Source organism: Diospyros lotus, chromosome 4 (genome assembly GCF_014633365.1).
Source record: "Diospyros lotus cultivar Yz01 chromosome 4, ASM1463336v1, whole genome shotgun sequence".
Lineage (NCBI taxonomy): Eukaryota > Viridiplantae > Streptophyta > Magnoliopsida > Ericales > Ebenaceae > Diospyros > Diospyros lotus.
This window is the reverse complement of record NC_068341.1, coordinates 36,868,963-36,889,445: the sequence shown is the minus strand read 5'-3', so window position 1 is coordinate 36,889,445 and position 20,483 is coordinate 36,868,963. Positions and strand designations below refer to the sequence as shown.

At 34.4% G+C, this 20,483-nt stretch overlaps 1 protein-coding gene and 1 long non-coding RNA gene across 3 annotated transcripts; one reads left to right on the top strand and one right to left on the bottom strand.

The window, feature by feature from the left end:
* Positions 1-2,888: 2,888 nt before the first annotated feature.
* Positions 2,889-7,848, top strand: LOC127799552 (uncharacterized). 2 transcript variants are annotated; one of them, XR_008022647.1, is made up of 3 exons: positions 2,889-3,092; positions 3,215-3,356; positions 7,434-7,848. It is a non-coding gene; the product is annotated as an uncharacterized LOC127799552 (long non-coding RNA). The 2 variants fall into 2 exon arrangements; XR_008022648.1 differs by lacking the exon at positions 7,434-7,848 and adding an exon at positions 3,710-3,846.
* Positions 3,794-14,103, bottom strand: LOC127799551 (beta-glucuronosyltransferase GlcAT14B-like). Its single transcript, XM_052333682.1, has 4 exons — positions 13,146-14,103; positions 12,975-13,050; positions 12,766-12,881; positions 3,794-4,796 (listed from the first exon to the last, which is right to left on the bottom strand). The coding sequence occupies exons 1-4, from the start codon at positions 13,729-13,731 to the stop codon at positions 4,282-4,284; spliced, it is 1,293 nt and encodes a 430-aa protein (XP_052189642.1). The 5' UTR covers positions 13,732-14,103; the 3' UTR covers positions 3,794-4,281.
* Positions 14,104-20,483: the final 6,380 nt, after the last annotated feature.

Genomic DNA, 20,483 nt, shown 5'->3' with positions numbered 1-20,483 from the left:
TGCTGATGATCTTTGTTTTTCCCAAAATTTCATGAGCATCCGTAACCTTACCTGTTATTGCTATTATGCCTTTTACTTCGCATAAATCAAGTTTGTGACATAAAATGTGTGCATGTTTAAAGTTTTAACTTATTGTATTTGAATCCAAATATCATAACACGTATGCATTGAATTCTCATATGGCTTGATAGACAACGAGTGGGATAGATAGGTTAGTGAGAAGGCGATTGGTGTGTTCGTCTTAAACCATAGGGTGGGTTTACTTGCTCCTGACATTGGGCGATCATCTCATCGTTTATTGTAATAATGTATTTCACAGTTATTGACTGTTCACAAGCATAAAAATATTTTTTTCAAATCTCACTAGGTGTTTTATTTTCTAATTAGCATATATAATCTCACGTGTCAAACAAGTTATCCGAACTCCTCCAAAAGAAAAATATGACTTTAAATCTTTATACGTTGAACATTAAAGGGTGATGTAAATGAATACTATTATTGCTTTTTTTTTATAGATACATTAATTAGGATCAATTTTTACTATATTTTCAATTTAATTGTCTTATTTGGGTATAAGGTACTTTAAAAAATTTTAAGTTGCATTCCTTTTGTTGTTTTCAGACTATTTTTAGTTTTTAATTTTCTAAAATAATGAAAATACATTTACTTTGTGTAATACCTCGAGAGCTCATAGGAGAATAGTATATATCGAGAATAACTAAGGAATGAAACAACATCAGCTGGATACCTTTTGAGCTGAATATAGGCAAAGAACTCCAAAGTTAAACGAAATTAACCTGAGAAAATCCAATGATGGGTGGCCCCCCTGAGAAGTTCGCATAGGCCCATCAAGGTAAGTTGTTCTGATCTTTCCTATCGCTCGATACGGGATGTTACAGGTGGTATCAGAGCCGACCCTTGGAGAATGCGATCCAATGAGAGAGGGGAGTGGCGCCAAGGCGTGAGGCTTGATCAAGGAGCGACTCCTGGCAGGCTTCTAAGATGGTAGCCTTCAAATGAGAGAAGGTCCGGAACCAGTTGTAAGGTCACATGACGAGAACGTCATGTGCTCAATGGGGGAAGAATGTAATACCCCGGGAGCCCAGAAGAAAATAGTATATATTGAGGATAAGTAAGAAATGAAACAACACCAGTTGGATATCTTTTGAGCTGAATGTAGGCAAAAAAACTCCAGGATTAAGCGTATTTGACCTGGGGAAATCCAAAGATGGGTGACCCTCCGGGAAGTTCACGTAGGCCAGGGTAAGTTGTTCCGATCCTTCCTATCACTCGATGCGAGATGTTACACTTTATGATTTTCAAAAATGTATTTTCGAAAACAAAAAAAAAATTGTAAATAAAATTCAAAACAACAAAATATTGTTTTGGTTATTTTCAGCCAAAATAATCTCTGAGTTCAAAACATTGAAAACACAATCCATTTTTCATGTTTTGACTCTAAAAAAGAAAATGAAAAAAAAAAAAAAGAAGGAAACAAAGAAAAAAATTATTCTTAAATTTCAAAAATAAAATTATATATTTATTTAAAATTTAAAAAATATAATATATCCATATTATAATTAAAAATATAAGATAACATATAATATATTACTAAGTATATTATACATATTATGTATAATAATAATTAATATAAATTATCACTCAAATGTTTGTAATTTATTAATCAAATTTATTATTTTATTTTAATAATAGAATGTTATTAAAAATAATTAATTTTATCATTTAATAATTAAATTCATTGAAAAATATCATAAAATAATTTTTCTCAAAATTATGAAAGAAACTCGTTTTCTAATTTTTTGCTTTAAGAAATAATTTTTTAAAATAAATAAAATAACATGTTTTTAATTTTTTGAAAAGAGACTATCAAATAAAAAATTAAAAAAAATAAAACTCAAAATTAAAAATTAAAAAATCAAAAGAACGCAACCTTATATTCTAAAAAAATCCTAAATTTTCCAACAAAACCCACAAAATTTGGGCCATTACAATTTAGTTTTACTAGTTTTTAAAATTAAAAAAAAAAAAAAAAAAGACCAAATTATAAATGGACTTTCTGTTAAATTCAATCCCCTTAGACTAGCATTATATAGAAGCAGTCCAATCTGCTATTACTATATTATATATAATAACATAATCACCATTCATTTGACTCGTTCGCCTTGTTTAGGTTGATTTTTAATGTTTGGTTCTTTGGTTTTTCTATTTTTTTTTATTTTTTCTATGAAACACTTGACCCAGCCCGTATCATCTACCGGCAGTTCCAAGGGCGAAAAAATGCATGGAGTCAACAGAGTCAACCCACAGCCATGGAATCAAACGCAGTCAAAGTCAACTTGACATGAGAGTGAAGGGCATGGCAAGCCGCCGGTAGCCCTGACTCCACGGCCAGGCCAGCTGGAATGGAATGAAAGCATGCATCGGACTTAATTAAGAACCCACCAATGCCAAGAAAGTAATTAAGAGATTTGACTGTTAAACTGTCCAGCTGGTCCAATTCTATGATCTTTCTTACCATCAACCCTGTCAAATTATTAATTCTATAGAGCTGCAGGTCTAAGCATTAATATATATATATATATATATACACACGCACACCCACACACATACACACACAATCAAGCATTAATTGCTGCTTCTCAAATGTGAATGAAATTTAAAACAACTTCAATCTAATCGAGCATGTGATCGTGGACTTCTGACCACCACATCGATCTCTGCGTTCTCATTCAGGAATATATTATTTTTGCTTTGTAATATTCTTCTAATTAAATTACAAGTCATTTAATATATATATATATATATATCTCAGTCTCTCTTTCGCTATATATATGTATGTGTGTATGGGGCAGGAAGAAGTGAAACGATCAATGAGAGAGACGAAGAAGAAGAGAAGAAGGGGAAGAAGACGAAGAAGAAGAGGGAGTAGGGGGGGTGTTGTCGCGGGAAAGATGGCACTTGCAGTTGCAGAAAAGCAAAGCAACCGCCATCTTTACGCGGCAACACTCCCTGCCATACTCCTCACTTTAAGCTTAATACTTGCGGCATTCACAATCACAAGCTCCTTCATGGTTACCTTCAATTCTTCCATCTTATATATTACATATTTATGTAGGGAGGGTTACTAATTATATGAATTGTTTAATTATGTTAAGTTGTTTAGAAGTGGTGTTGTGTTGTCTATCAAGATCAGTTTCATGCAGGTTGATGCCGATTATACTCCTCTGTCATCGCCTATAAATGAAACGTAAGAGTAATTCACAAGCAGAGTTAGAAGGCGAAGACAGTAACTACGTACTCAATATTATAATTATTATTATGTATTGCATTCCACTGTAAGTGCACTCATTCCCATCTTTCTTTTTCTCCCTTTCAACTCTTCTCTTCTCTAATGCATTTAATTATGTTCGTTATCACACCCCATATTTCTGTTTTCTATAATTATGAATTATCTTCGCAGCTTTTACATTTCTGATTTATGTTTATGAATGACGACTTACTCATATCATTTATGTCATTATGATAGATTTTTACATTTTAACGAACCAATATAGAACCAAATTGTAAATTCCATTTAACAAAATGAGCGTTTCTTCTATATTGAAACTAATAAAGGAACTGGTGACGTTAAATATATATATATAATATCAATTATCCTTTCTAAATAAAAGATTACTATGAATTCAAGACGAGCTTCTCTCCACTGTTACAAAGGAGGAGCCCCCCATGCAAAGAACAGCATTTAAAAATGGTGTGACCAAGTTCGGATAAATTGGAGATGAAGCAGAGCTGACTTGAGTAACATTTCCTCTTCAAACAATGCGGGCGACTAGTAGTTGTAATAGTAGTTGTTTACACAACAACACAATAAAAGTGACTACAAATCAACAAGGTAGGAGGTAGCTGCTACGTGATGTTCTAAAACTACTACTGTTTCCTGTCCCTAAAACTTACTGTAATCCTCGCCAGCCGGAAAGCCAACAGAAGGGGGTGTCAGGTCCTGATGAAGACAGTTAAACCAGGAAGAGAGGATGATGCAAAAAGGGCTCACCGGCACAAAAAAAGGCAGACCAGATACAAGCATTCCTCAGTTCCAAATCCATAATCTTGTTGCCTCAATCGTGTAAGTTCTCAGGATTTTTTTCCCTACATGCACATGGACTAATTTAATTACCTTGTGCTTCCACCTTTTCCTTCTCTGCTGATGCAGGCCTATCGGCATGGGAACACTGGGAAATTCCCCCAAGAATGGTCATTTTGCTATTTGCATTGCCTTGCTCGGAAATTATCGCTTGATAAGAGAGAGGTGATGAGGTTTTCCATCCTTTTAGCACCGACAGTTGGACGCAGGACAGTGGTATTGCCCACAACAGAGCATGGGTCGGTTCCATTTTCCCGGCTTCCTATGCACCACCCACCAGGAACGACCATGTCTTGACCACGAAACAAGAGTTCAAAGTCAATCTTGTCCAACACTGGATCGTCCGGATGGAACTTCCTCGCAAATGGGGCATTACTGTTGACCATCCTCGACATATCATCACTGGTGAGGTAGTGCGGATGTTGCTTCGGTGGATTGTCCCAGGATATGAAATGCAGGTCGCTGTTCACCGTGGTATTGCGAAATTCTTGAGCATTGCAGATGACGGTGTGGAAATATCCTTCAGGGGAGGAGAGGAAATTTGCGTAGTACATTAGGACTGTTCGAGGTAAGTTGTCCCATCCCCATATGCAAAAATCAACGAAAGGACGAGAAAGTGCCATCCAAGCAGAACCTACAAATATAGAGAATATTTGATTTCAATGATGCGCACTCGAACATAGTCAATACGTCTCTAAATGGTCTAAGGATCTTGACAGTCCTGCTTGCTACATAATTTCCTTGCAATATTCGGATTTATAATGCTACAAGTTTCTGTTTAAATATATACTTGACACATAAATATGGTTCATGCACCTTATGAGATAGAATCTTTTCACCAATTAACAGTCACAAGGAGGGGGGGGAACAACATCATTCCATCTTCAACAAAGACAAGAGAGGACAGCAAAAGGGATACAAAAAGCAACGAATTGCATTTTATTGTCTGATAATAAAAGAAATGGCAATTTACTGCCCTCTAGATTTTAAATACCAATACAACGATATTAGGCTAAGAAACAAAATAACAAAACGAGACAAAGATATGATACAACATTAGACAAGATAGTTTTTAAAAGATGAGGTCGTGATTCAGTTATGACAGGCATAAATAAGTATATATTTTAGAGTAGAAATCACTAACGGGCTGTTTAGTTGTGGAAAAATTTTTCATCTCTGATTTTCTATAAAATCTCTAGTTTTTATTTTTCTTCCAAAAAATTTGAAAAAAAAGCATTCAAATCTTAAAAGTGCAGAAAATAATTTTTAATATAGAAAATTGGAACATATGTTCAAAAAGGAGAGAAAGAAAGAGATTTACCTTTTGTGTAAGTGTAACTTGTGCTAGAGGAGATAGAGATTATTTGAAAAAAAAAAAAATTGTGGAAAACCATGTTTTCCAAATCCCCAAATTAGTAAGAAAAATTTGGAAAACTTATTTTAGGAGTTTTCCAAGTTCAATTCAATTTTGGAGAACAGCATTTAACAAATCTCTATTTTCTGTTTAGAAATTTTTTTTGTATTTGAACAAGTTTTCTAATTTTTCATTTTCTGTGGAGTAATTTCCTAGAAAACCGAGGTTTTTCCACAACTAAACAGCCCTAACAATTTTGTTCATGTTTCACATTTGAAGCATTTATATTATATATAAAAAATGATAGTAGTTCATTTTATACATTCTACCTAACGGATTGACAAACAACGTGCATGAAAGAATTTTATATTTTCTATAGAATTTTACCTACCAAAAAAATGAAAATTTTTTCTTGAATACTAAAATAGAAATACATTACAACCAACCTTAATCCCACTACATAGATTCTAACTCACTAATCATCATTATCTACCATCATATCTTCTATAAGGCTTATGTCATGTTTACGAGTTTTCTACCAAATTATTCTCACAAGTACAGCATATTATTTTTGTCTTACATGTCCAATAAAGAAAAATTTATACAAAAGAATTCATTGTATGGTATGAATCCATAATTTCTTATTTTATTATTATATTCTAAGCTATTTTCTTTAAAATCCAATCTATTTCATGCACATTAAATAACGGGCACTATCCTTCATGTATCACACTGACCCCTGATGTTTAATAGCCATTCGTATTTTCAATAGAAAACCATACCATCACCGAAACTAGTAATAAATTGGCCAAAATACATCCATTTCTCTCTATATTCCTCACTCGATCTAAGCATCTTTTTTTTTCCCTTGGGGGAGGGGGGGTATGGTTCTTCAGTTTTTCATTTGTTTTTTTTTTTTTATTGTTTGTATTTTTTGAGTTTTAATTCTCTATTTTTTTTTTCCTATGTACTCAATGGAAGCCTCTCAATTTTTACAAAATTCTAGTTCTTCTGGAAAACTATTCTAGTTTCTTGCAGTTTTTCACACATTTAATAAATTAGAGAGGTACCCCAAGTGCACAGATTGCACCAACCAAGTGGGGGAAATTTCCATTTTGCACATTCTCTTTCACTTAACATTTGCAAATGTTAAGTGAACGGGGGAGTGGCAATATGGGGATTTCCCCACTTAGTTGATGCAATTGGCCCACCCAATCATCAAGATTATCATTGTCCTTTGAGAAATCAAAGAGGTACCCTGTATAACTTCCCAAATTTTACTTACACAGGGAGCATCCTGTCGTTTTATATAGAGAGTTTAATATTTCAGGGGTGAAATTGCGAGTATAATAAGTTATTTAACATCCGTTTGATGGACAACAGGTCAATGTAATTTTCAAAAATGTAGGGGGCATGCATTATTATTTAGTAAAACCTCAAGGGTGTTGAGTGTAATCTACCCAAATAAATAATAATAAAGCACATCTGGACCAGTGCCCAAAACATGTCAATCAGAGTCATCCAAAACAGACATAGTAGCTTTTTAGATGCACTTGTACTTCTTAAGCATTATGGCGAGGATAAATTGTATTATAAATTTGGATAACTGCATCCAACTTTCAAGGTCAGCAAACTTGAAATTTGTGATATAAAACCTGCAGATTATTGAATGGATCACATAGCTCAAGATAATTGCAGGGATTTACAAATATGAATTTTGAGGATCAGTGACACTGAAGAAGGCTTACTAATGTTCTAAAAGCCATAGAATAGCAACTAATCCAAAGAAAACTAGGGACAAGTCAGTAAACGCTCCAGATTAGCTTCACTGACCCCTTTTGAAACTAATGTGTTTGCCACTAGTGGGCTTAAGAATACACACGGCCAACCTTTTGACTTTTTTGTACCATGCTACAGATTGCTACCATAGAAAAGACACAGTAAAGTTGCTAAAGGTGAAGAAGTTAAATTGATTGATGTTGAGGAGAAAGAAGATAAAAAAGGAGCAAGAATAAGAACAAGAGGATACACTCATACTCAATGAAAATAGTGAGGGAGAAGATGATACCAATGATAACCTGAGGATGATTAGTTAGAACTTAGAAGATCATGATGTTGATAATAGATACGATTTTATATATTTATTTAGTACTTTAAGATGTACTTTTAACACATTAGATATTTTATACAAGTCTTGTGCTTAGATTTTTTATGTTGTATGTTTTTTCTTATGATTTGATTTGGTTCCCGATTCTCAATTAGCAAAATGAATACTGATATTCACAACTCTAATCTCAACTGAACAACTATAATCGACACACAGCCAGGAGGGGAGCACCTTCAAGAGGCCTCCTGATTTTGTAAAACCACTTTGAACTCTTTAAACGTTGCACCCATGAGAACCACACTATTCACATGAACCATGCAATTTGAAACTATACAAATATATATATATATATAATCAAATATTAAGGCTCCAGATCAGTCCCATCAATCCATTGACATGAGTGTCACTTCAATTCTGCCAGCTTTCATTGACATGATTATAGAATGCTATGTCAATGGGCTGTAACAGGGTTACTTATCCTTCAGTGACAACATTTGATAAATCAACCAGATTAGGAAATAACTGACTATTTCTTATTTTCTCAGTCGCTCAGTCTCACTTGAATATCTCTCTCAAAAGCCAATGAATAACCAACATTGATGATTGGCACAACCACAATGGCAAATATCACTATTCCCCAGTCATGAAAATACTCAATATCTGAGTATCATGGGGAATTCTCATGTTTCTTTGCTGACAACTTACATGATCCACCAAGTTTATACAAATTTTCGTATTTATTTCTCTCTCCATGATTGAAAAGATTTATTTGATTTCCCATTCAGGTATTGTGAATTGCAATTCCCTATGGATTAAACCTCTATCCCATTCCTAAGCTCTCTTGCTATAGAAAAAGTCAAAAGAAGAAGAAGAAGAAATGAAGAGAAAAAATTAATTGCAGAAGCAGCTGACACAAAAAAGGGACTAGAAATGATGCTCAGGTCAAAGCCTATGATCATAAAATTGGTATGTCTGAATATAGTTCCAATATTTTGACGATCAACTTATGTAACAAACAGATCAAGAGACTACAGTTTAATACTCATGGCGTCATTGGATACAAATGCATGTAATTAGGTATTAGAACATGCAATACTCTACTATCACTCTCAATATGTATTTACTATACTAATTAGCATGTCTAGTAATTCAAGTAAATACAATCCATACAAAGCGACAAATTTTCAATGTAGAAAATATGAAGAACCATTGCCAATTCCTATCTGACCCCCCATCCAAGTACCTTCTAATATTCAACCTTCAGGCCAGTCCTCGCTTGCCTAGAACTTTCATTCCACTACTCCACAAAAATTAAGATCATGAATCAAAAGGATCATGGACAAAACCCACTTCATTAAAAACATTATCAGCAAGTCCATTATATTGCAAGCAGGAAGAAAACATAAATAACCACTCCCCAATTTTTGCTGAGCTAGCTCAGACTCTAGGTGGGGTAGAATTCATCAAAATGTGATTGCCATGAAATTCAATCCTATATTGCACTAGACCATGTGATTTTCACAAATACTCAAAAGAAATTGGTGGCATATGAGTACTAGAAGTCCTATATTGCCAAACTAGATATAATTTCTGGTGTCTCGAACATTGATTTCCCATTGCAAAAAAATTCTCTTAACATTACAAAAGACTTTCATACATTTAAACATGGATATGAATATTGAGATTAAGGACAAAACCATACGTCTTCTTCATCTAACCTTGGGGGCTTCACATGGACCTCATCAAGGTTGTCATATACTACACCTGAACCACATGATTAAAAAACTGCAACTTATATTGATTTGCCTGAAAGAATCATTTGAACTATCATCTCTAGAGAGCATGGACTCTCTACAGAAGTATCACCTGTGTCAAGAACCAACACAGACATTTCAAAATGCTTGCCACACGCTTGTCAAAGCATGTCCTATTATTTATTTTATTTCATTTTATTCCTGTACTTTTCTCAAAACCCAACACTTCAGGACAACCGTGTCTGTGACTCTGTGGTGGGATCTTGTGCACCCATCCTTTAAAACAAATAACATCTACACATAAGTTTCTTTTTAAAAAATAAAATTTAATTATAAAATAGAACCAATATAGATCTGCATTTAGTAGTCCTCCTTCCATTAAGTTTTTCCAATTTTCAAGCATTCCGAATTCTAAAATTTTGACTTATTTGCTAGTAGACTATTTATTTGATGTGCATTTTCCATATTGTGTTCGAATTTTCTATTTTTTAAAATTACAATATTGGGGTGTCTATCCAGTGTTAATATATTCTATGATATCCATACTTTATAGATTGATGTAAAAGAAAAAATAAAATAAGAAAACTATATCCAATGAACCTTCACCCAATGGCGTTCACCTCTTCATCTCGTCAAACATGCTCCTGGAGGCACATTCAACCTCAGGCATGTCCAGTGCCATTTGACACCAATAGCCTTGTCATCTAAATGGGAAGTTCACCTGTTTCAAACGGTCCTAGTAACATTGAAGCAATGCAGAGAAAACCTAATCGCATTTGCAATGAAAAGCATGGAAACACAGAAATCGGTGGTCCTAGCTAGGAAAAAAAGAAATAATTGACAACATGAGGTTCAGAACCCTGCACACTTGGCATGTGCCAGAAAAGTTAGTGTTCATCCATTATAAGGAGCCAACATCATTAGCACTGCTCCATAAGGTGTTAAATGAGTATCCATAATTGTGAACTGACATGCATAATTGTCTATGAAAAGAAAAAAAGCTTCACAAAAGATTTGTTCGTCAGAAGTTCAAAGTATCACCAACTACAGAAAAATAGAGCAAAGCGGGAAACAGTTAAAAAGTTCATGAATTGGCAATGGAGGCCAGTAAATACATTCATTAGGAGTAAAAATAAAGGACACAGACAAAGAGAAGAGACACCATTTCTTAAGGATTCAAACAAAATAGCAGTCAGAGAATAGTAAAAATAGGAATCAAGGGCACAGCCAATCAACCATGGACTGACTTGAAGAAGAAGACATTATCAGCTTCATTGCAAGTTGCAACCAAAAATTGGCAGAAAATGATGATAATCCATTGGTCTGAATTTACTTAATCTACTTATATTGCAAAACCCCAATATGTGTGTGTCCATAATCACAAACTTTTTCCTTTGAAATCAAGCTCCTTAAGATATTAAGCCAACCATACAATTTTGAGATATGAAGGCATTGGTAAAACACAAACACACATCATACAACATGGATAAATAAGTAGGATTGGCAATGAATCAAATTTGTCTCTAGACATATGAGAATCACCAAAACATGATCATATTAAATTATAAGGAGTTTGAAAGTTCCACCAGAATGATGAAGCATTGATATCACATCCTTCCAAGGTCAGAAACTGTAAAACTCAAGTTTCACTACACTAGTCATTAGCTTAGAAGTTAAATAAGTAAAATGATGGTATGTTCTTGTGCATGTTTCCTAGTTATTTTCCCCTTCATTTCTATTCAGGGTCTATGATGTTAGCCATATCAATACATGATGGGTTCAAAAATCAATGAGCTCTCAGTCTTAACCCTCAGCAAATTGCTCGAGACAAGAGCTAGTTCCAGAGATGTATTATACAAAAGAAGATGTTATCTAATTTATGCCACTTCTTTGGTCCGAGCTTTCTTGAGAGCTTGCTGGGTGGTCCTTCAATAAGTGATGGGCTGAGATTTGAAGTAATCCAGAGGTAACTCAGAGAGAATATGGGGAGGGTGACAACACATTGAACGTTACTTGTCCTTTCCGTAGACCAGCTCACTTATTTATATGTGATGGAGGAAGGAGTCCTATGTCTTAACAACCTTCCTATAAAAACTTAAGGTATGGTTGATCTCATGAAATCCAGAGTGGCATTCTGGTAGTTCTGTCCATGTGTGGAATTCACTCAGATGCCCCTGATATCTCTCAAACTAGCTATAGGCCCAAATCCCTTAAGTAGAGAGAATGACTCTGTCAAGTGCACTAGCCACAAAACCACAAGACCCAAGTAGCCCAAAGAAGGCGACACATTGAATCCCCCCCTCAAGGATTTTGAATGTCAACCTTGATTGTGCACTTGCTAGATCAAGGGAGAGGAACAGGACACTAGAGAGGAATATACAAGGTTCAAGAGGTTCACAGAAGGGGACCAAGGTCCAGTGACTTTTGACACAAGGGGATTAGTACCCGCAAAACTCAAAAAGAAAATTCATTATTGATAATCAGGTAATTCAACACATACACAAAGTATGTCATAGAATCTTAAAAATCCAGAATTTATATATACGTATATAATTAGAAAGCACATTACAACATCAAGCTTCACTTGTAACCATCAAAGACACTGTAGTAACTAGAAAATAAAAAAGAAAGTAGCCTGATAGCCCAAAAAACAATCTAAAACCTGAAAGTATAACATTATGGTATGGATCTTTGAAGGTTAGCTGTTAAAAACAGGAGGGGTGCCACTTAAGTACATTTCATCCTAACAATGAAGCGATCATAATACTCTCAATTACAAGAACTTTATCACATGGGAAAGGGAGAGAATAAGATGACCAACAAGAGGAAGAAGTTTCATGGAAAATAGAATTAATTAAAAACTCACATGTATCACGGTTGGATAATGGAATTTCCATGAGATGTCCAAGCAAACCCAACCCAACACAATTAAACAAAATTACTTATTGATGCAATGGCAATAAAAACAATGGAATGCAAAAACATGGAGCTATTTAAAGTGTTATATCACTAACTGAAACATAATGCAGATTGAACCATTAACAACCAAAGATGTTATGAGTGACAAGTTTATTTGAGCAGGTTAATTTAATCAAATGAAAAGGGGAAAAAAAGACGAAGAAGAACAAACACGTATTTACCAATTATTTCAATAAGCAACTGATAAGAGAGCTGTATAAAAGAAACACAGCCAGAAAGAGAGGAAAGAAACGAAAACAAAATGAACCAAAACAATCTAAAATGGAAACACCATCCCAAAAAAGACAAAAGAAGAGACAAAATAGATCACCAATAGGTAAAACAAAAACTATGAATAGTGAATCAAGACGAGCTTGAGATTTGAAGTACAAAGCAAAATATGAACGAGAAGGCAACATCAAATTTGCACCTGTAAAGAGCTTGAAGGCTGTCGGCACACTTCTTCGCTGTGTAATCCAGAAAACGTCAGCTTTCTTTCTCATATACAACCCCGGATCAACAATTATTGGTTTTGCCCGATGAAACCTACATGATTAACAAGTATCATGAAATCTGCTCAGCAGAATTAGTAAAGAAGAGAGCTCCAGACTTTGTTAAAAGGGGGGGAAAAGCCCATACTCTTTCCACCCAATGTCACTGGTGTGATCGATGAAATTGAGATCGCGCGGCAGATAAGAGAACACGTGAAGCAGATCTAATCAATCAAAAAGCCATTAACCAGTTTTTCAGCAAATACAAGCAATCAAAACTCTTGGAAGCTGAAGAACTAGATCTTGGAGAAAGACCCACCATCTTGAGTAACGAGTGGGTAATCCGAGGCACTGAGGTTGATAAACCAGTCCCACTCGCCACCTCCCTTCAGCAAGATGGCCGCGGCGTGCAGCGTGTTCGCCACCATCGTCGGCCCGCGATAGGTCACCAGATTGGCCTTGGTGATCATCACCACGTTCTTGAATCTGGTGAAAGTCGGATGGTTGTCGACGAAGTTTCGCAGATCGAAACGCTCCTCGGGCGACGACTCCGCGTCAAGGTGGACGACGTAGCGATTCACGGGGTGGTAGAGCGCTAGCAGCGTGCGCTTGAGCATTTTCCCGTCACCGGCGGAGCCGGAAATGAGGTAGGCGAATCGCGGCGGTGGAGGGGACGAGGAAACCGGCAAAGGCCGCAGCTTCGACTCGACGAAGACCGATGCGGCGCCGCCGCCGCCGGCGGAGCGGTAAAGGGGGAGAAGAGGAGTGCCGTCGGAGGAGGTTAGGGTTACGAGAAACAGAAGAAAGAGAGAAAGTACGGAACCAATGGCGAGGGGGAAGATCCATTTCCTCTCCATTGTCTGCGGATGCCTCAATTGCAAGTAATAATTCTTCAATTTCTTCATCGCTTCAACTCAGAAAGCGCTCTTTTGAACTCTGCAACTGGGTTTGCTTTGTTCTCTGCCGCCGCTGCTGCTGCTTCTCGTCGTCGTCAAGAATGGAATGGAATCCAACAAAATTGGGCAAATCCTTGGAGCTAAGAATGGAGTGGACTACACGATTTCATTTGTTGGTTTCAGAAAGAATATAATAAATTAAACAAAACGCGATGATGATGCAATTTCAGTAGCTACAACTACCATGTTCGGAAATCACTTTCACCATTCCACTTTCACAGAGAGAGAGAGAGAGAGAGAGAGAGAGAGTCCCTCCTTCTTCACCGCCCTCTTCTATTCTTCTAGAGCTTGCGGGTAAGCCTAAGCTGCATCACCCCACGCGCACTCATTCTGCAATTCTGCCCTAATTTTTCAAAACCTCATAAGATAAGACAAAGACGTTTCCGTAACTTTTATTTTAACATTCTGCCCCCAATATTATATCCAACTAAACTGCATTACTACCCTCCACAATTCAACTACATCCATGATTTTACATGACACAAAAAGTCAATTATATATTACTATTTATAAAAAAAAAATTATTTTAATCATTAAAATAAATCAATTAGACTCGACGCAACTCGATTTAGTAATATTATTATGTCTAGAAGAAAAAAATTAACCCAACCCAATTTAAGACTAGATTTAGAAAAAAATAATAATAATATGATGACAAAGTGAAGGTCTTATTTGGTAACTCTCTTTCTTTAATGTTTTGTTGAATGTTGACTTCCATTATTTTGAAAAGGAAATCAAGAAATTGTGTGTTGATTGGATTGGATGGGTTTTTTTTTTTGTGTCTTTTTCAATGATTTTTGGAAGCTTTCTAAAAAATATTTTTATATTTGTATAAAAATTAAAATAAATCAAACATAATAAAAAAATTAGATATCAAAATTGGAAATAAATAAAAATTATAACACATCATGTGTTTAATTTGTTAAGACTTTGTTGGTAGGTTATAATACAATTTAACTAATTTTATTATAAATTATCTTTATCATAATATGTTTTTAAAATGGTAATAGTCTTTCATTATAAAATATATCTTTTTTTGTTTGGAGAATAATGACAAAATCAAAACTTTTATTCTTTTGAGCTTTTTATTATTAATGATGTAAAAAATTGACCACTGATATAATAACATGAAAGAAGCAAAAAAAACTTAATTAAGTTTCGTGAGTATCGATAAATTACAAAAAAGAAATAGTGAGACTATCTTAGGGTTAGCTATGAAAACCACTTTAATGTTTAAACAGGGTGTTAGTAAGAAAGTCACCCCAATCTTTAAACTAGGCGTAAAGTGATAAAAGAGGAAGCTAATAAGGTAAAGTATGTTAGAACTAATATTAATAATGTTTACCATAAAGTAATATTCTTCTTTTTTTCTTATAATTATGTAGCGATAATCCTTAATTTAATATTAGGTCTCATTCTCTAATAATATCTAAGAGTTGTTATTTTATAAGAAATCATAAAAATTATGATCACACTTGCATAAGATTTATCTCAAATTTGTCAAAATTTGATTGATCACTAGACTATAAGAATTTCAACCCCTAGGTAGGATCTACTTACTTGCAAGTCTACAAAAGTCCATCTAATCAAATTGTAAAAGGTCTCTTGTAGAATACAAAGATTGGGTGAGACCTAATTTGTGGACCAAAACTAGGCAATGCATTTTCTTACCTATTTTGTGGACTCAAGTCTAACGAGGCTTGACCCGTGGACTAGGCTAACAAAAGATTTGATCGATGAATCGATTCTTGAACATCACAAATTATATTCAAAAGTCGATTATATTAACTCTTAGAATAACACAAATAAAACAAAGCACAATAAATAAATCCCACCAAATCCCTTTTTATGAGTTTTTGATAATTCTTTTGGTATTTTGTGTTCATGCTATTTGGTCTTCATTAGGTTAAAATTTGAATTTTGTTCATCATTAGATTTATCTCAAATTTGTCAACATATGATTGATCACTAGACTATAAGAATTTTAACCCCCAAGTAGGATCTACTTGCAAGTCTACAAAAACTCATATAATCAAATCATAAAAGGTCTCTCCTAGAATACATAGTATATAAAGATTGAGTGAGTCCTAATTTGTGAACCAAAACTAGGCAATGCATTTTTTTGCCTATTTTGTGGACCCAAGTCTAGCGAGACTTGACTAAGCTAACAAAAGATTTGATCGATGAATCAATTCTTGAACATCACAAATTATGTTCAAAAGTCGATTACACTAACTCTTAGAATAACAAAAATAATATAAAGCATAGGAAATAAATTCCACCAAATCCCTTCTTATGAATTTTTAATAATTTTTTTGACATTTCACGTTCATGTTATTTGTTCTTCATTAGGTTAAAAATTGAATTTTGTTTTAGAAAATTATAAATACCTAAAACAAAAGACTGTATGATTGAGATGTTGTAAAAATTGTCAAGAAATTAAATATAAATTAAAATTAAAAAAGGGTCAAAGTTGCCGTCAATTTTCTCTCCCCTTCTATTTGAATTGACGGCCCAACTGATTAAATGGAATTCCACCTAACAAGCAACTCTCTTCATTATCCGCAATTAGCGGGTCATCTGGAAGTGGGGCCCACCTTCGATCATTACATATATGTTATGCTATTGAAATAGTACCAAGGTTGTCTGTTTCATCTTGGGACACGTGTCTCTCATCTCAACTATGTAACGTATATATTTTCTTTTAAAATAAACTTTATTTATTACTTTTTGGCCATATACTTAAAAGGCACGGAATTGATTTAATTTATTTTAATAAGATAGTGTTGGTTAATTAATATATAAATTTAAAAAATAAAATATAAAAAAATTTAGATAAAATATTTTTTATTTTATTTATTAAATTTACCTAACGACTTTTAAAAAAAGTTCACATGACTTTTTATTAAATTTTTTTAGATAAATTTATCTTTTCTCTTCTAAATAAATTTATCTTACCTCTTACAAATAAGAAAAAATGATACATGTGTTCTTTAGTATATTTTAAAAACTTTAATAGATAATTTAATAAAAAAATTAGAATATTTTATAATTTTATTTTAACTATTTTATATTAATATAATCTTATCTTATTTATTTTAACAAACAATAGCTAAGTAAGTAATGTTTGTTGCATAAATTGAACCCATATCGTATCTAATAACCACCAAGTGAGTGAGTTATTCTGTTCTTAGAGTATAGGTCAAGCGATTGGGTAAGAGATATGTTGGATTTGTATAGGTGGGTCATGAGTTCGATCCTCACCCTGTATAGTAAAACAAAATTTTCACCTATAATTTATCTTCTCTATTAAAATTGAGAGCACGGGAGATAGTATAAGGGTGATAATCCCAAGTGAATGAGTTATTATTCTTGGGATTACTGTTCTTACGTGATTTTCCGTCACTCGTGTCCTCAATTTCGATAGAGAATATTTATAAGTGGAGATTTTATCTTATTGTACAAGGTAAATAATCAAATCCATAATTTAATGATGTGAATCTTAATTTATCGTAACTCAATTATTTAACGTCTATCTAAGATGAGTGAGTTACTATTCTTAATGGTCACAAAGACAATTAATTATGAACTTTGCTCTGCCTTTGGCTAATGTTCAAGGAAAGAATCTCCTTGTCGGACGCACGTTTAATTGATCGCCTAAAAACTCTTTTATGGGGATCCACCAAACATGTCAATTATTCCTTAATCTAATAATTAAATCTCCAGGTTTCATATTAATTTCCGCTGTTGTTAGATCAGTAACGGTAACCAGTAATGTTAAACCTAAATTCTAATGCTTATTATTATTATTATTATTATTATTATTATTATTATTATTATTATAAGCATATTAATTACGATGAATTGAATTAACATATTATTATTTTTAAATAATATGTATATCTTATTTTAATTTGTAATAACTATGACCAAAAATTTAAATTTATTTGAGATTGGGATTTAGACCTCATAATTTGACTCTAATTGAGACTTGATGTCAAATTTAACTATGATTAGAATTTATCTTTAGTTAAAAATTTATATTTTTGTCTTATTTTTTTATTAGAATATAATTTCTTATATATTTTTGACTCATAATGCTTAATATTTTTTTGGTTAACACACCATCACGAGCGCCTTCGCTATTCGGCCCCACGATATCAGTAAAAGATATAAATCAGATGACTTAGAGGCTAGTTCAATCCCTAACTCCGCTGCAAACGTGAGGGCAACAAGCGATTTTTAATTTTTAGAATTATTCTAATTGCTAAGCTTTCCCCCTGAGACAGGACTCGAAGATTGAATTTGGGGGCCCAAAGAACATCACCGGAGGAGAATTAAATTCACATATTATTATGTTAAGGATATTGATTAAGATTTTAAAATTAATTATGATTGAGCCGTCAAAATTGACTATGATTGGAATTTATCTCTAATTAAAAATTTATCATAATATAATTTCTTATATATTTTTATAGATGAATGTTATGTCTATAAATATGTCTCTAGCTAATATTTTGGGATTATTGTACTAATATAATTTTAGGAGTGCAATTTTGTTCACCCCTTTAACGGGGTGACCATCACCCTCACAATTTTTGTGAGGATGAAAAATAACAAAACGACAATTTTGTTCACCCCATGCCGTTTCGTTATTTTTCACCCTCACAAAAATTGTGAGGGTGATGGTCACCCCTGTTAAATGGGGTGAACAAAATCGCATTCTAATTTTAGTGATATTTTGTTATTTTTGTTCGTAATTTTTCCTATTTTAGTTTTTTTATGTTAAAATTATATGTTCGTTTATGTATTTGATAATTTAATTGTAGTTTGTTTTCGATCCAAAATTCTAACACAATTCAAAAACATTCATGTTACTTGGTGATTATGACACCGTATTGTAAATATATTATCAATTAATAAAATTATTTTGACACTAAAAACATTAAATAATAAGTATATTTTATCTAAAGTACTATATATTTATACCTCCTTAACATTACTGTTGCAGTAATTACATTTCCTAAAAATCATTTTTACAGTAATCACTTTAATAATTGACTTGATTATCTAAGGCAGTGGTCAAAGAGGATTAAATACACAATTTTAAGAAAATACTTTGTATTAGTTGACTTTGTTATAATAAATGTATTTGTTTTAACATCGTTTAATAAAAACTATTTAAAAATAAAAAGAAGATGTTACGAATAATATCTGAAAACTACTGAATATACATTATCATTTTTTTATGAATTCACCAATCGATGTCTAAAGGAATACAAATCATCAAAAATTATTCGACTTTATTTAAAAAAATATAAAAATAAATAGAATGTTTGCAGAGTTTATATATATTCCATGAGTTGGTGACACCTAGGGGTGTGCAAGGATTCGGTTAGATCGAACTAACCGAGGAGAACCGACCGAACCGACTGATTCGGTTCGGTTAAATAAGTCTCAGTCATCGGTTTGGTTAACCGAATGGTGGTTCAATTAGTTCTTCGGTTAGAAACATGCGGTTCGGTTAGGCTATTCGATTATTTTTAATAGGATCAGTTTGATGGTTAGTTAACCGTTTAGTCTGAACCGCCCAATGCTCAAACGACGTCGTTTTGTGTATCATAAACGACGTCGTTTTGTGAGATTATCGGTTAACCGTGCGTGAGGGGCAGAAAGAAGGCATTCTAGAGCATTCTCCAAATTTCTATCGACGCGAGAGAGAGAGAGAGAGGGGAAGGCGATCAAAACCCTAACCCCCTACCAAAACCCTATCGTCGTCATCGCTTTCTACCATCGTCATCGGTTGCTTTCGGCTTCCTTCGTCGCCACCATCGTCTAATCGGTCAGTTTCTCTATCTCTATCTCTGTCTCTTTCTCTGTCATCGACTAATCGTATCTTTGTCTCTGTCTCTTTCTTTCTCGAGCGATCTCTTTCTCCCCCTTCCTGTCTCTCTCTCTCTTAGTTGCTCTAGGTGACCAAGGGGGAGGCTCTGGCGGTGGTGCGTTAGCACCAGGTTCGTCCCACCTCGGTCACCTAGAAGGCGACTACCCAAATGGTGACTGCCCAGAGGGTGACTGAGAGGCTCACAAGTGCGGCGGGACTCTTGGTCGTCGAAGGGCGATAATTGTGAGCTAACCCGTGGTTGTGGGCCCATGATGACACGATGGGTGTAATACCCCAAGAGCCCAGAGGAGGATAGTATATATCGAGAATAAGTAAGAAATAAAACAACACCAGCTTGATACATTTTGGGCTGAATGTAGGTAGAGAACTCCCAAGTTAAGCGTGCTTAACCTGGGGTAATCTAAGGATGGGTGACCCCTTTGGGAAGTTCGCGTAGGCTCATCAGGGTAAGTTGTCACAAACCTTCCTATCTCTCGATGTGAGGTGTTACAAAAATATATGTCAACATTTCGCGCCGTCTGTGGGAACTTCATAATGGTCCCTACAACCCCCGATAAGGGAGGGGCCGATAGAGCCCCACCACACCTGTGGGGGGGATGGTGTGGATGCACCGGGTTCGTCCCACCTCGGTCACCCAAATGGCAACTGCCCAGATGGTGACTGAGAGGCTCACAAGTGCAGCGGAACTCTTGGTCGTTGAAAGGTGATAGCCTGAGCTAACACATGGTTGTGGACCCATAATGACACGATGTATGTAATACCCCAAGAGCCTAGAGAAGTGTAGGATATACCGAGA